The 14,007-nt window shown below is 38.0% G+C and overlaps 1 protein-coding gene across 3 annotated transcripts in view; it reads left to right on the top strand.

Moving 5' to 3' along the window:
• stau2 (staufen double-stranded RNA binding protein 2) overlaps positions 1 to 14,007 on the top strand; it is a 111,864-nt gene that overhangs the window by 8,278 nt on the left and 89,579 nt on the right. For all 3 annotated transcript variants that reach the window (XM_037693888.1, XM_037693889.1, XM_037693886.1), the window contains exon 5: positions 1,123 to 1,258. In XM_037693888.1, coding sequence (XP_037549816.1) covers positions 1,123 to 1,258 — 136 coding nt within the window. The remainder of the gene's footprint in view (positions 1 to 1,122; positions 1,259 to 14,007) is intronic.

The raw sequence follows: 14,007 nt of genomic DNA, 5'->3' as shown, positions 1-14,007 counted from the left end.
ACAAGACCTTTTATATTGGTGAGTTATTTTGGTGGAATGTTCAATGTTCGATATTTAACTTTATCGATAATATTGAGCGATACCGATACCATGCCGATATGTTGTGCATCCGTAGTTTTTAATATTTCGAGATAAATTTTATCAACACTCAGTGTATGGACCAGCTGATACGCTGATTCTTGTTCCCAATTTATTTACGATGTGCGCCAGCGTGTGAATGTAGATAAAAAGGAAAAAGGCAGCTTCAAATCTAAGAACAGGTGGATGATGATGAATTTTCAGTGGACGATAACGAGATAAAAAAAAATTGTTTGAAAATTTGACTGTATAAAGTTGAATAAAATTAATAATACTTGTTGAAACATTACACTCAGTCATGTTAGCCACTTCAACTTAAAAAAATAAAAGATTATCACAAAGCTGAAATATCACTTCAAAGAAGAATATTAAACCTCTAATAAAAGCAAAATCAATCATTACAAATCAAAAGACTCAAGGTATACTTGCTCAAAATTTGGATTTTGAACCAAATGAAATTTGTTCTTTTACAATAAAAATAGACTTATTGTCTTATAATAAAATATACTTTATTATAATGATAATACTGAGCCTCTATATATTTATATTTGTTGGGTTTTGGTGCACAGATTGGTCTTTATTGTTTTGGTACTTTAAAAATGCGCTTTTTTTCCTACTTGTTTTTGAATAACCAGAAGCTGATGGAAAAGTATGTTTTTATTCTAGCATGCACATTTCTTATTTATTATAAATAATAATAAAATAAACACTTCACATACCAAACTAGAGACTAAATGTTACCAAAGCAAAGTCATTTTTTGACACAGTGACTTAGAGAATGTAAACATAATTAAAATTAGAGTTTTTATTTTATTTAACACTTTTCCCACAGTTACATTTAACTTCCAAGCGAACAATGAGAATGTTTTATTATTTTTGCTTGTAGATCTTGCGGTCCTGTTTTTAGTGTTCACGATTTGCTCTAACTTTTGTAGGTGTTGGAACGGGTCTCAGTGGGTTTGGTTTGCTGTTTATGTTTTTTTTACTCACTCCAAAGTAGTTCCTTGCCGATCCTTGTTCAAGTTACCACCTTTACTCACACAGGCAGTATAACACCCACAGTGGAGCTGAATGGTCTGGCTATGAAGAGAGGGGAACCAGCGATATACAGGCCTTTGGATCCCAAACCAATGCCAAACTACAGAGCTAATTATAACTTCAGAGGGATGATTAACCAAAGGTAAGCACCAGTGACTGATCTTATCCAGCTGCCTCTTCTTCATTTTGGATTCAAAACCGTGTCCAGCTTTTTAATTTTTAATTTTTTAGCATTGTGCGATTTATGATCATTTTAAGAAGGATAGGACCCATTCCTTATTAAAATCAGGAGTATTTTGTGACTTGAGTGATGAAAGCAAGTTCTGTACCCAACTTTGGTCTAACATTAACAGCTACTATCAAATATCTTCTTTTTGAAAGCTGAGAGAAATGGCAGTAGTGAAGGAGTTGTGCTCGGAGGAGTATATTGTCTTTGTGAACACGTTCATGATCAACAGGATTAATTTAGTTTCTTTGATCCCTGAAGCACAGATGTGCTCTGATTTAATGTACGCTTGCTCTCAGTTCTCTTTTGTTCTGTGGATGGATTCACTTCTTAAAAACACTGATAAGCAATTTGTAATCACTTTACTTAAAGAAGAGGTTCAAGTATATTTTAGTAAAGTATGACTTGATGAGTAATAGGACTGATGAAGTCCTTTGGATGAAGGACAAAATGTTTCAACAACAAAAGAAACCGTCCAGTTGGATTTTTTTTACCTGGATTACTGAGCATGAACTTTGATGTTTTGAACCACTTTGGCTATGGTTGCCTCAGAGGAGTCGACGGGTTAGAGGGCGGGCTCCAGAAACCATCTTATCATTAGCAAACTGGTTGGCACACTATGCAAATGTGCTGCTTGTGGGACTGAGTTTGTTGTGGCTCCTCGAACTGACGAAGTCCTTTGGATGAAGGTCGAAACATCTCAACAAAAAAAAAAAAACATTCAGATGACGTGACTGAACTTTGTTGAATATACTTAAGTAACTGTAAACTTTGTATAAAAAGGCAGAGACTAGAATGAATATGATCTAAAAGATCAAAGTGCACAAAGTATGAAACCGTTTCTTATTATGGGATAAAAGTTTAGTCCAACAGATTCATCCTACCTTGAATTTTATGGAGTGTTAGCATAATAATTTCAACAGAATATTTAATGTTTTCTACATTTGTGCTTAAAATTTTATGTTTCTTGAGAACTGACATATTTTTTGTAGACTTGTCATTTCCTCCAGGTGGCAGTGTTGCTTCATGTTTAGGTCATTTACCTTCAAAAACTGGTTAGCTCTCATTTAAAGAAAGGTTTTATAGACTCGTTTATTTATTAAAATCATTGTTCTGAAAAACATTTTTTGTAATTAGGAAGCTAAACTTGTCAACATTTAACTGAAAAGCGTATTTATTTGTCTGTCTTTGCTTTTTTCGTTAATGTTGGCTCAAGTTTCTCCACTGTGATGCCAAATGTGTGATTTATTATAAAACAGGTTGTGTTGCCAGAAAACTGTGGGTGACTCAGTGGCAGTGTTGGGTAACGAAGTGCTGTCAACAGTCAGTCTAGCATCTGGCTCACATCTTTTTACTATTTGATCCATGCAGGAACAAATGGAGAGAAAGATAAATGTTTCTTGGGGTAGAGGAGAAAATCTGTTTGGCAGCGTGGATCTGTCAGTGTCACGTGTCACAGTGATTTTAAGAAGAGGCAGTCAGTATTTATTCTTAGTGGTCTGTTTCTTTTTTCATTTTGTTATGGAACGAGAGAGAAAGGCTGGAAGATGAGTGTGCGTTAAACAGAAAAGACTATTAATCCAAGGTCACTTTACGTTTTCACGAGGCCGCTTTCTTGGAGTGTGGATGAGTGCTGCATTAATGAAAGGGGGAACTTCAGAGGATGAATTCTGTTAAACAGATGACTGACTGTGTAGAGGAGTGACAGGCCATATTAACAATCCGTCACCTAAATGATGCTGCAGGGAAACGAAGGTTTCCACAAACCCATGTCTTTACCTATTATGATGAATAAGAGTGATCCAAAGTCATGTTGATGGAAAATCCTCCCATTAAAAGGGCAGCCTGGCTCTGATCCATCAGTGCTCTAATGACCACCAAGACCAGTATTGATTCATTCAGAAAGTGCCCTGTAGAGGAAATGCTGCTATAATATGAAATTTGCATTTATCAGCGTCTTAATAAATCTTATTTATGGTGAAGGATCAGAGCATAATTCTTTGCCACTCACGTCCACGTTAAAGCCAGCGATTCATCTGTGCAGAAGAGACTGTCTTCTTGTTCGGTCGTAGCGAACAATGGTGTTCTACCACTTACAGGGTTGTGTTGATACGTGTGGAAACTCAACCCGAACGACGAATAAAAACGAGCAGTGAAACAGAAATTTATCTGCGTTCTCGAGAAATCTGATTGCATCAACTGCTTTCATGGACATTCCCTAAATCCCGTGTTATCGTTGGAACACCTGATTCCAATGAGTCATGCAGGGCTCTTCCGGTTTATCCGCGACGCTCCCAGCCTTCCTCCTGCTGCTTCGATCTCGGGGGCGACGGGGGTGACTGCATTCCGTCAGAGTTAGAACTCGGATCGGACTTTCCCAGCTTAAAGCAAAGCTGAGCAGTCTGAGGCCACCCACCTCCTCCCGGCCCTCATTTGGTTATGACGGCAACAGAATGTCAGCTGGAAGAACTGTAGGTTGTATGACTGGAAGCTTTGCGCTCTGACATTTCCTCTTGTGATGAGATATTGAGCAGTTTGCTGCTGATTTCTCTGTTGGAAATGCAAAAGAAGAATGAATCACCCATGTAGCAACATATTCCTTACCCATGTGTCGCAATAAACAATAAATCAATTAATCGCATGATAAATGAAAATTATCCACCTCATTTTCATTTATCAGCTTTGTTGTTTCTTCGTCTCTCTCTTTCTACTGAAGACACTGGATGACAAAAAGCTCAACTCCGGTGTTCTTCACTGACCCCTCCCTTTCTCTTAAAAATCTGTTTTAACAGTCCAAAAAAGCGTTAAATCGTTAAAAGCAGCTAATCTGAGAAGCTAAGCTAAAAGGCCAAACTTTGGAAAAAACGCCATCTTGTCAAAGCTCCAAAATTCACCGTTGAAACCCGTGCCTTCGTGCAAAAAGTTGTCTTTCTCTGCAAAAAGAAGCTGAGAACTTGTTTAATGACTTTTTATTAAAAGCTTTGTGTGAAAAATACTATGTTAAAGAGCTCAAACTACACCGAGCATCCGCCATTTTGAGAACCGAAGTAAGACAGCCCATGTCACGCCAAGGGGCCTCCCTCCCATTTTTCTTAAAGATATGCTGCTCGCTCCCTCACTATCCATCCTTCGGTTCAACGAGTCTTATACTGCCATCCGGTGGTCAAAAAAGATAATACATGCAAAACTAATAAACATTTGTTCTTAAACTTGACAATAATTACTAATTATTGTCAAATTTCAAACAATATTATCGGTTATCGCAATAATTTCTGAGACAATTAATCGCCCAGCAAAATTTGTTATTGTGACAGGCCTACCCATATCATATGTTGTATAGGCTGGTTGTTAATTGTTACAAGTTTGTCAGATCTCCAAAAAGTTGTTGGAAAAATGGTGACGGGTAGGAAACCTTTTTTTTAAAATCGGTATATTGTGTTTTAGTGTTAACTGCAATGTTTTCAGGCTAAAAGCAAACAAACCAGTTCCTAATGACTAAAAAGAAGCATTGGCCTAATTGGTTAAATAGGAGATTTGGATTCCAGTGAGGAAAAACAACTAAATTTAATATTTTCTGGTGGATCTCTGTTTAGATGTGAACCATCGCTGTTTTCTGCTTTGCGTCCTTGCTTTTATTTATTTATTTTTCCAAGATAAAGGCCAAGGCTAAGGGTTCATGATGGGACCAGAAGCGCTTGTTTACTTGTCCGTCTGTGAGCAACAGTACGCAGAAACAACCAGGCTGATTTAGGTGAAAGGATGGCTTCTTCTGCAGGTGACCTTGTATTTCAGCTGCAGGAGACGGCTGTTTAAAGTGGACAATCTCATAGATTTTCACAGGAAACTACTATCCTGAGAATAAATTAGAAGCAAGTTTGTTGATTCTGTGGTTTGTGGATTCATAAATAGGTAACTTGAATTAGGATTGACGAGACAAAATAAACAATTTTTGAATACTTTAGTTAATGAGATGTCTTTTGATTGAACATGTTCCAGACTTCTCATAGCTGAACAGCATAGTTCTTGTTAAATCAGTTACATCCTTAGACACACATCAAATCAGGTGGAGTGTGGATTATAAGGCAGAAATTAAGAGATGGCTGCGGAGAAAGCTCACTGAAAAATGTATCTTGTGCCCTCAGGGTATCAGATATCAGCACAGATACAAAGCACACACAGAAACTCAGGTGTGCTTTGTCACCTATATCTTTAATTGGGTCAGCCAGGCTCACTGAAAAGGCTAATCTGCCCATGAGCGCTTTTATACATTTCAACATTTCCTCTCATCTCTTCTTATGTAAACGTATCAAGTATCCTCTAAAGTCCCTTTAATACATGCACTTGTTTCTTTTCTTTCGTTTCCCTCACTCCTTCACTTAACCTAATTTATTATTTTATATTGCTGCTTTGTCTTTTGGGTTGTAGGATATAATCGGGACACTCCGTACTTTTTGATCCGCTCAGAAATTCCTGAGATATATTTTGTTTTTATTCTCCCCTATCATCACATCTGCCACCCCACAGTAATAAAAACCTCAAAGCCTGAAAAGGCAGAGACTTCAAAAGAAATGACTTTATATTGCATTATGTTCTTTTGAATTAATACACATCTGTGTGAATCACTAAATCAGATGATTTACTGAGATAGTATATAAATTGGCTTTGGTGACATGCCAGTGGAAAAGATAATGTATCCCAATTGTCATAAAGCAGTGTTTTATTGACTGGGCTGGAGGAGTGGGATACAGCTCCAACATCAACAAAAGCTAAGCTGATTTATGTCTAGCAGACTCGGTGATACAGAAGTCTACTTCCTACTTTCATCTCATCAGAGTAACGTTTTGTGTTTTTCATCCTTGTGTCCTCCTTAAAATTTTTGCCTTGACTTTTGTAGTAGGTAAGTGTTTTAGCAGCGTATCAAGCAGGTTGTATTAATAAAAGTATTGTTTGTGGTATTTTTATTTCCATTTGTGTGAAGCTGACTGAAATTGATCTCTTTGTAATCTTTGATGTACTATGTTTAAGAGTTGATTATTGATGTTGCTCCATTCAGCATCAAGGGTTCTAGTTGGTTAATTATTCATCTTGAGATGATAAAGTAAAAAAAAAAAAAAAAAAGATGAGGATAATTATTTATCAGACATAATGGCTGACAAAGAATAAAATATTATAGAGAAGGACAAAGGGAATAAGAAAGGCCCGGCACAGGCGCATGTGCATTAATATTGGAGAAACTGCATTTCCTGCAAAAATGCAATGTGAATGCTGATTGCCGAATTATTTTGTAGAAAACTGCTTAAAAAGCCAGAGTTTACTTGAAATATATCAATAGCTAAAAATTTGAATGATGAAGATGCAAGAAGCACAAAAAGCAAAAAAAAAAATCCTAAAAATACAGAAAAAGGTTGAAATCAGGTTAGAAATGTGGAAACTTGCAGACAAGCTAAAATCTGTGTGAATAAAGCAACAAGTAGGACAAAAAGCTAGATAAAAGCAATAAATAAAGAATTAAATTGCTAGCTAGAATTTTTTTTTATTAGCAAATAGGAAAAAAATCTAGCTTAGAACCAGAACTAGCTAAATGATATCAAGAAATAAAGGCTAGCTTGAATCCAGTTGCAAAATGCTAACAAAACAAGAAAATCCTAGCTTCATACTTGAAAACTAGTTGCTTTTCGGCGCAGATTCCAAACTAAGACGTCATTTACATGAATCATGTTAATCTGAAGAAGGTTTTTTTCGGGTGGGGGGTGTCAGAGGCGCAGTATATGGCATAATTTCGCTTTAAGAAACTGTGTTTCTCCTCGATCACTTGGCTTAGCAGGTGCTCATCTCTTCGGGGGTTTTGCCGATGTGGCAGGGGGAAGAGGGGAAGACACCTCCATGTTGCACGCTAGCTTACCACTACGTTCGTGCCTAGCTAGCATGTCTGTACGGCGCACCGCTAGCTTAGCACTCTGTCAATGTTTAAACAATGTAGCTGTCTGCCACATACACCCAAGATTTTGCCCTAAGAGTTGAAAAGTCCACTTGATGGTGTTATAGAGAATACCTTGAAGGAGAAATATGTTGGGGAGAAAGAATCCAAGTAACAAGTTTTCTGAAACGTAAAATTGGGAAAAATCAGTGTATGGGGAAGGCATAGTGGAAAGGAAAACAATAGGAGAAGGGGGATGGATGTTATTCCAAGTGGATGGTGAAGGAAAAGGGGAATAAAAGTTATGAAGTGGTAGAAATTGTGGTGGTATCAAGGCAGGAAGCAAACTGTAAATTATCCTGATGTATGCTCAATAATCCATCCATCCATTTTCTTCCGCTTTTCTGGGGTCGGGTCGTGGGGGTAGCAGCCTAAGTAGGGAGGCCCAGACTTCCCTCTCCCCAGCCACTTGGGCCAGCTCTTCCGGGGGAATCCCGAGGCGTTCCCAGGCCAGCCGAGAAACATAGTCCCTCCAGCATGTCCTGGGTCTTCCTCTGGGCCTCCTTCTGGTGGGACGTGTCCGGAACACCTCACCAGGGAGGCGTCCAGAAGGCATCCTAAACAGATGCCCAAGCCACCTCAACTGGCTCCTCTCGACGTGGAGAAGCAGCGGCTCTACTCTGAGCCCCTCCCGGATGATCGAGCTTCTCACTGCTCAATAATCCAGGTAGAAAAATCTAAAAGTTAAGTCAGGTCCTCTGGACAAATTCTTCTTGTCGAAACGTTTTGTCTTTTATCCAAAAGACTTCTTCAGTCTGAGGAGCTGCAATAAACTCAGTCTTATAAATAGCTCTTTTCACTCCTCTCTCAAACCAATGTTCCTCTCTATCAAGGATGTGAACATCTTCATCCCTGAAAGAGTGACCGCTGGTCTGGAGATGAGTGTAGACCACACAGTCCTGGCCTGATGATGTTGATCTTCTGTGCTGGTCCATCCTTTTGGCCAGTGGCTGTTTAGTTTCCCCTGACTAATCACAGCCCTCCTGGCACTGAACAGCATACACGATATTACTCCGGGGGACTGGATCTTTGGGATGGACCAGACTTTGCCGTAATGTATTTTGGGGTTTGAAAGTTACTGGGACGTTATGTTTAGAAAATAAACGTCATAGTTTATTGTCACACAATACAGGCCCTGGAGCAACGTGGCTATCCTAACTGGGCCTTGTTTAATGCAGAGAAGAAACCCCAATAGGACTCCAGCCAACCATCAGGTGAAAAGGAGGAACCCAGAGGAACCAGTGGTCATTCTGTATGTTGCGGGAGTTTCAGAGAAACCGAGACGTTTCTCTGCGATATCTTGATTTGGCCTTCAGGAACAACGTTACCCACCTCTGGTATAAAGCAGGGATCGTCAGATGGTTGCCCCTGGGCCATATCCAGCCACCAGGTCATTTTATCCAGATCACAAAGTGTTAAATGATTATTAAATTGTAAACAACTTTACTCAGGATCCCCCTTATAGTTTATAGTTTTTATACCTTCTGTTCTATTTGTAAAGTATTACAAACCAAAATCCTCAAAAGACAAACACAATTTTTCCCCAAAACACAACCCAAATTATTGTCTTTGTAATGTACATTTATATAGTTTATGAAACCTTACATACACCATGCTTGTCACGATTCTGTTTGAGTGTGTTTAGTGTTGTCATATTGTTTGACACTGCCGAGGTTCTTTGTGTTTGCCCAAGCCAGCGACATACTGTGTCACGGTCTTTAAAGGCAACAGAATGAGAAAATCCTCAGGACTTAATGTTGCCAAGACTTATTATAGTTAAGCTGAAAGGATCAAATTTACATCACAGATCTCTTTTAAATACATCAATGAAAAGAAAATAATTTAAATGGCTAAGGTTTTATGTATCATATTTTTAATATGTAAAGACATAGAAATTTGTGGGTTGACGATGTCGTGTTCCTTCTAGTTTAATTGATCCTTTTTCTCCGATGTGGTCTAACGGTTTCAAACAGGGTCCAGACAACCCCCAAGTTCCACACGCTGCGTTTACATGACTACGCGGGCGATTTCCACATCATAATGCATTTTCTACAAGAGCAATTGCGTGACACCGAAGGGAAAGTAAGCAGTCCAAGATAGATGCAAGGGATGACATATGGAAGTGGGGAGGAAGAAGAAAAAATAAATCTGGCTGGAGATTGGAGCAAAGTGCAGCTGGTGGAAGTTTTTGTATATATTTTTTTTTTCTCCAGATCTTGTCACCCTTGTTTTCATCAACTTTACAAAAATGTGTGGTTATGCATATAACAGCTATGATATTTATGTTTGACCAATAGAAATCTTGGGGATGCTGGAAGACAAGTAGACACGTCCTGCTTTTTATCTCTGTTTATTGTGTGAATGTTCATGAAGCATTCACACTATTGTGATCCGTTTTTCTTACGTAGGTTTTTCGGCGTGATTGTCATTCCACAATTTTTTTGTGCTATTTCAACAAATCGTTTATAAAAAATGTTCAGCTCTTCAGTTCTGTGACTTTTGGTATTGGTGCAACTTTAGCTTTTTGAAATATTTAGCCTTTTCTGCCATTTTCTTTTCCTCATAGAAAATTAATTGAGCTCATTTTACATCTTTCAGATCTTTAGATCTGTTTACAACCTTTTACTGCTTCTTTCACATTTAGTTCTGGTTCAGCTTCTTTCAGCTTCCTTCTGTAAATTTAAACTTTTTCAGCTACTTTTAGTTAATTTCAGTTTGTTTGTTTGTTTCCCAGCTGTTTTGTGCTCCCTTCAGCTTCCTTCTGCTTACCACAACATTGTTGTGCTTTTTTTAACTTCTTTCTGCTAATTTTTTCATCTTGACATACGTCTTTCAGCTTATTTCTGCAAGTTTCAGCCTTTTCTACTGTTTCAGCTACTATATACCAAGTATATATGTTTATATGCTACTTTAAGCTTTTTCAGCTAATTTCACATTTTTTGCACTCATGTCAACGTTTTTCAGCCCAATTCAGCAGAAATTTGTTTCTCCACTTCCTTCTGGTAATTTCAGCTTCTTTCTGCATTTTTAGCTAATTTCAGCTTTTTGCAGATAATTTCTGCTTTTTTGTGCTCCTTTTTGCTTCTTTCAGCAAATGTTTTTTTTCTGCTTTCTTCTGCTAATTTAAGCTTGTGCTACCCTTTCAGCCTTTTTTTAAGCATTTTTAGCTAATTTTGTCTGTTTTCGGATAAATTCAATTTTTTTGTGGTCATTTCTGCTGTTTTCACCCTAATTAAATTGGCTGCTGATTTCAGCTTATGTTCCTTTCAGCTTTTTTCACTAGTTTCAGCTTTTTCTACTATTTTAACTACTGTTTATGATTTTGTGCTAAATTTAGCTTTTCAGCTAATTCCACTTTTTTATAGCTCATTTCAGCTTCACTTCCTTTGGGGTAGTTTAAGCTTCTTTCTGCCTTTTCAGATACTTTTCAGCTAATTGTTTTTGCTAAATTCAGCTTTTTTTAAGTTAATTTCCTAATTTTTGAGCTAGCTTCTGCTTATTTAAACCTAATTAAGAAAATATGTTATTTCTGCTTTCTTCTGCTAACTTAGGCTTGTTCTTTATCAGCTACATTTCAGTATGTTTTTAGCTAATTTCAGCTGCTTTTCAGCAAGTTCTTCAGCAATAAGCATTCACACTGCATTTTTGCAGGAAATGCAATTTCTCTAGTTTGGTCTGCTTTCTCCTCCATGTTGTTTTTGCAAGTTTTAATCCTAAACACAAGAGCAGCTCCCCACCACCCTATAAAGAGCTAAATAATGTAGCTGAGTAAATTGGTGACCGTTAAAACTCTTGCTTTTGTGTTTGTGTATTATGATTTTGATGATGGGAAAATTGTGACTATAAAAGAAGGCTAATGTCCAGCAACAATAATACTAAGCTTTGGCATTCAGACCCTGATTGATTAAGGGGCCCAGCATTTACCAGGAAAACATTCCTCACGCTTTGACACCCACAGCCACCATCCTGAAGCGTTGAAACAGTGCAGGTTAGTAGGTCTGTTGGGTTTTAGTGAACAGGACACCAAAATGTGATCCTACCATCTGCAGCCGGAGCTGGAGATGACAAGCCAAGTTTATCTTATTTACGATGATCTTGTTTTGGTGACATCATCTCCATTCACAACTTTTTAAATGCTTTTGGTCTTGTCCATAACGTCATGTTGCTGGTTGTAACCTTTAGCCCTTTGACTAACGAAAAGTAAAAATATGTTCAAAAAAATATTTACAACTTCAACACCAAAGAAAAGTTTGGATTTTGTATAAAGTATCAATATAAACAGAATTCAGTGACGTGCAAGTTTAATAAACCCATATTTTATTTGTGGAACCAAGTAAACACAAATGTTTAAACTAAGAATTAGTACAGTTTTTAGATAAAAAAAAAAAGGTAATTTGGAATGTTATGATGGCAAAACATGTCAAAAAGTGGAGACAGGGCCATGTTTCTATCTATGAAGCATCTTTACTTTTAACAACAGTTTTTAAACCTCGAGGAACTGAGGAGATCAGCTGCTGGAGCTTTGGGAGAAGAATGTTGTCCCATTCTTGTCTGATGTAGGATTCTAGCTGTTCAACAGTCCTGGCTACTTTTATTTGTCAGATTTGTTTCATTATGCACCATATAGGTTTAAACTGAATGCAGGCCAGTTCAGCTCTTCTACTATGAAGCCATGCTGTTGTAATGGTTTAGCATTGTCTTGCTGAAATATCATCAAGAAAATAAATGAGATGTAAGCAATTTGGATTAAACTGTAACATATGTAAGAACAGAAAAGTAGCATTTCCTGTTTGTTTTTTTACACATGCATTTAGAAACGTAAGCAGTTATTTGTGCAACTAAAGAAAATGGTTTCCAGCTGAAATGTCATTTATTGCAATAGCTTCAGTTTCCCAGTAGGACTGTGTGTGGGCTTCAAACCAGAGGGATGTTTGGATGCGTCTGTCACTTTGTGTCTTCATGCATGACTCTAAAAGATTAATTTGAAACGGTAACCTTCACCATCAGGACCCACATGAAGGAGAGCTGCAGGGAAGCGTCTGCCTTTTAAAGTGAAATTTGTTGCTCACTCTTAAATGCTGATGAGTTATCATTTAATTGAGTTTTGGTGTCACTTGTTTTCTTCTTTGACTCACAAAAATGTACATGCATCTGGTTTTGTGTAATTATTTTCCTTTTCGGAGACTCCACATCCTCTCTGCAGGTGTCCTGGTCCAATTCTGTCTTTGTGGTAATAACATAAATATTAATTTTCCACACAAGCCTGGTCACAGAGCATGAATCAAGATTTTCTTGCCTGTTTTGTCTACATGATTTTGATGGGTAGGAGTTCTGGCCTATGTTATTGGCTTACATGCTGGTGTGTAAGCCACTACTTTCCCACGTTGTGGAGTTGGGTCTCCCACAGGCCCCTCTCCGCCTCCCATTCTCTCTGCCCCCCCCCCCCCCCTTTTCCCCTCCCCCCCCCCCCCCATTTTTCCTCTCTTCGTGTTCTCTTCCTATTTTTTTGCATGCCTCTATCCTCTGTTCTGCACCTGTACTTAGCTCTGCAGGCCCAGCTGCTCATCTCGGCTCAGCCCTGTTGGCCGGCGCCCTTGTTGCGCTTGGCATGTCCTCTGAGAACCTGGGGGCCACACTTGACGTGCGAGGGCCGAGCGTGCCCCCGTGCAGGGAAGGCTCTCGTGGCCATGAGTTAAGAGCAGACGGATGAGGAGGGCTGTTGCCTGCAGAAAGACTTGCAGGAATATGCTGACTCATTTTAGTTTAGGCACAAGAAGTGAGCGGAGGCAGAAAGTGATGTTCAGCGTTAAGTCCAATTTGTAAACAACGCTGCACTTCACGCACTTCATGGGTGAACAATCCTAATATCACTCTGATTACTATTTGCCATCCGTGTCAGTTTGTCACAAATTAAATTAAAGCAATGTCACAATAGTCATAGTAGGTAGCATCGTTCTGCACAATATATCATAATTGATATCATCATTGCAGTATTAAACACTGGTATGGCAAAATTCTTTCAGTTTTTGTGCAGCTTTCATGTTGCATGACTTTAAATGGTCAAATAAATGCGTCTTACTTTGTTGATGAGCTAAATATTTCAATTTGGTGGGAAATCTATTTTTAAAATAGTGTGTTTTGATGCCTGGTATTTTGTGTGTTTGGATATTGACCCTAAATTACAAAACTTGCCACTTAGCTTTGGCATAAGCTCTCCAATAACTGATATTTGTTAAATACTGATATGCATTTGGTAAACAGTCGGACACAGATTGCCATCAACAAAAGATTAATATAATGTGTAGGAAATGTTTATGCCCCGTGCAGCAAGGTTTATGATAGATGAAGTAAATGTTAGGATGGGCAGTCACAGAAGGAGATTATTATGCTAACATTTTATCTCTCTTGGTTGAAGAAAAAAACATTTGCTTTTGTGAGGTTTTGTACATATCCAAATTTTGTTTATATGTAAAAATACTTGTTGAACACTGAGTGCCTCACAAAGTGTAAAAAACTGTTTACACTAGAGATGCACGATATTATCGGCATGGTATCGATATTGACCAATATTAGTGATAAAGCTAAATATCGGACAAAGGCAATTCCATCAAAATAACTCACCGATATAAAAGGTGATGTTTATATATATATATATATATCCAGATATATATATATATATATATATATA

The sequence above is a fragment of the Nematolebias whitei genome, chromosome 20 (genome assembly GCF_014905685.2).
Source record: "Nematolebias whitei isolate Nwh7 chromosome 20, NemWhi1, whole genome shotgun sequence".
NCBI classification, from domain to species: Eukaryota; Metazoa; Chordata; class Actinopteri; order Cyprinodontiformes; family Rivulidae; genus Nematolebias; species Nematolebias whitei.
Note: the sequence above shows the minus strand (reverse complement) of the source record. Positions and strands in the feature narration are given on the sequence as shown.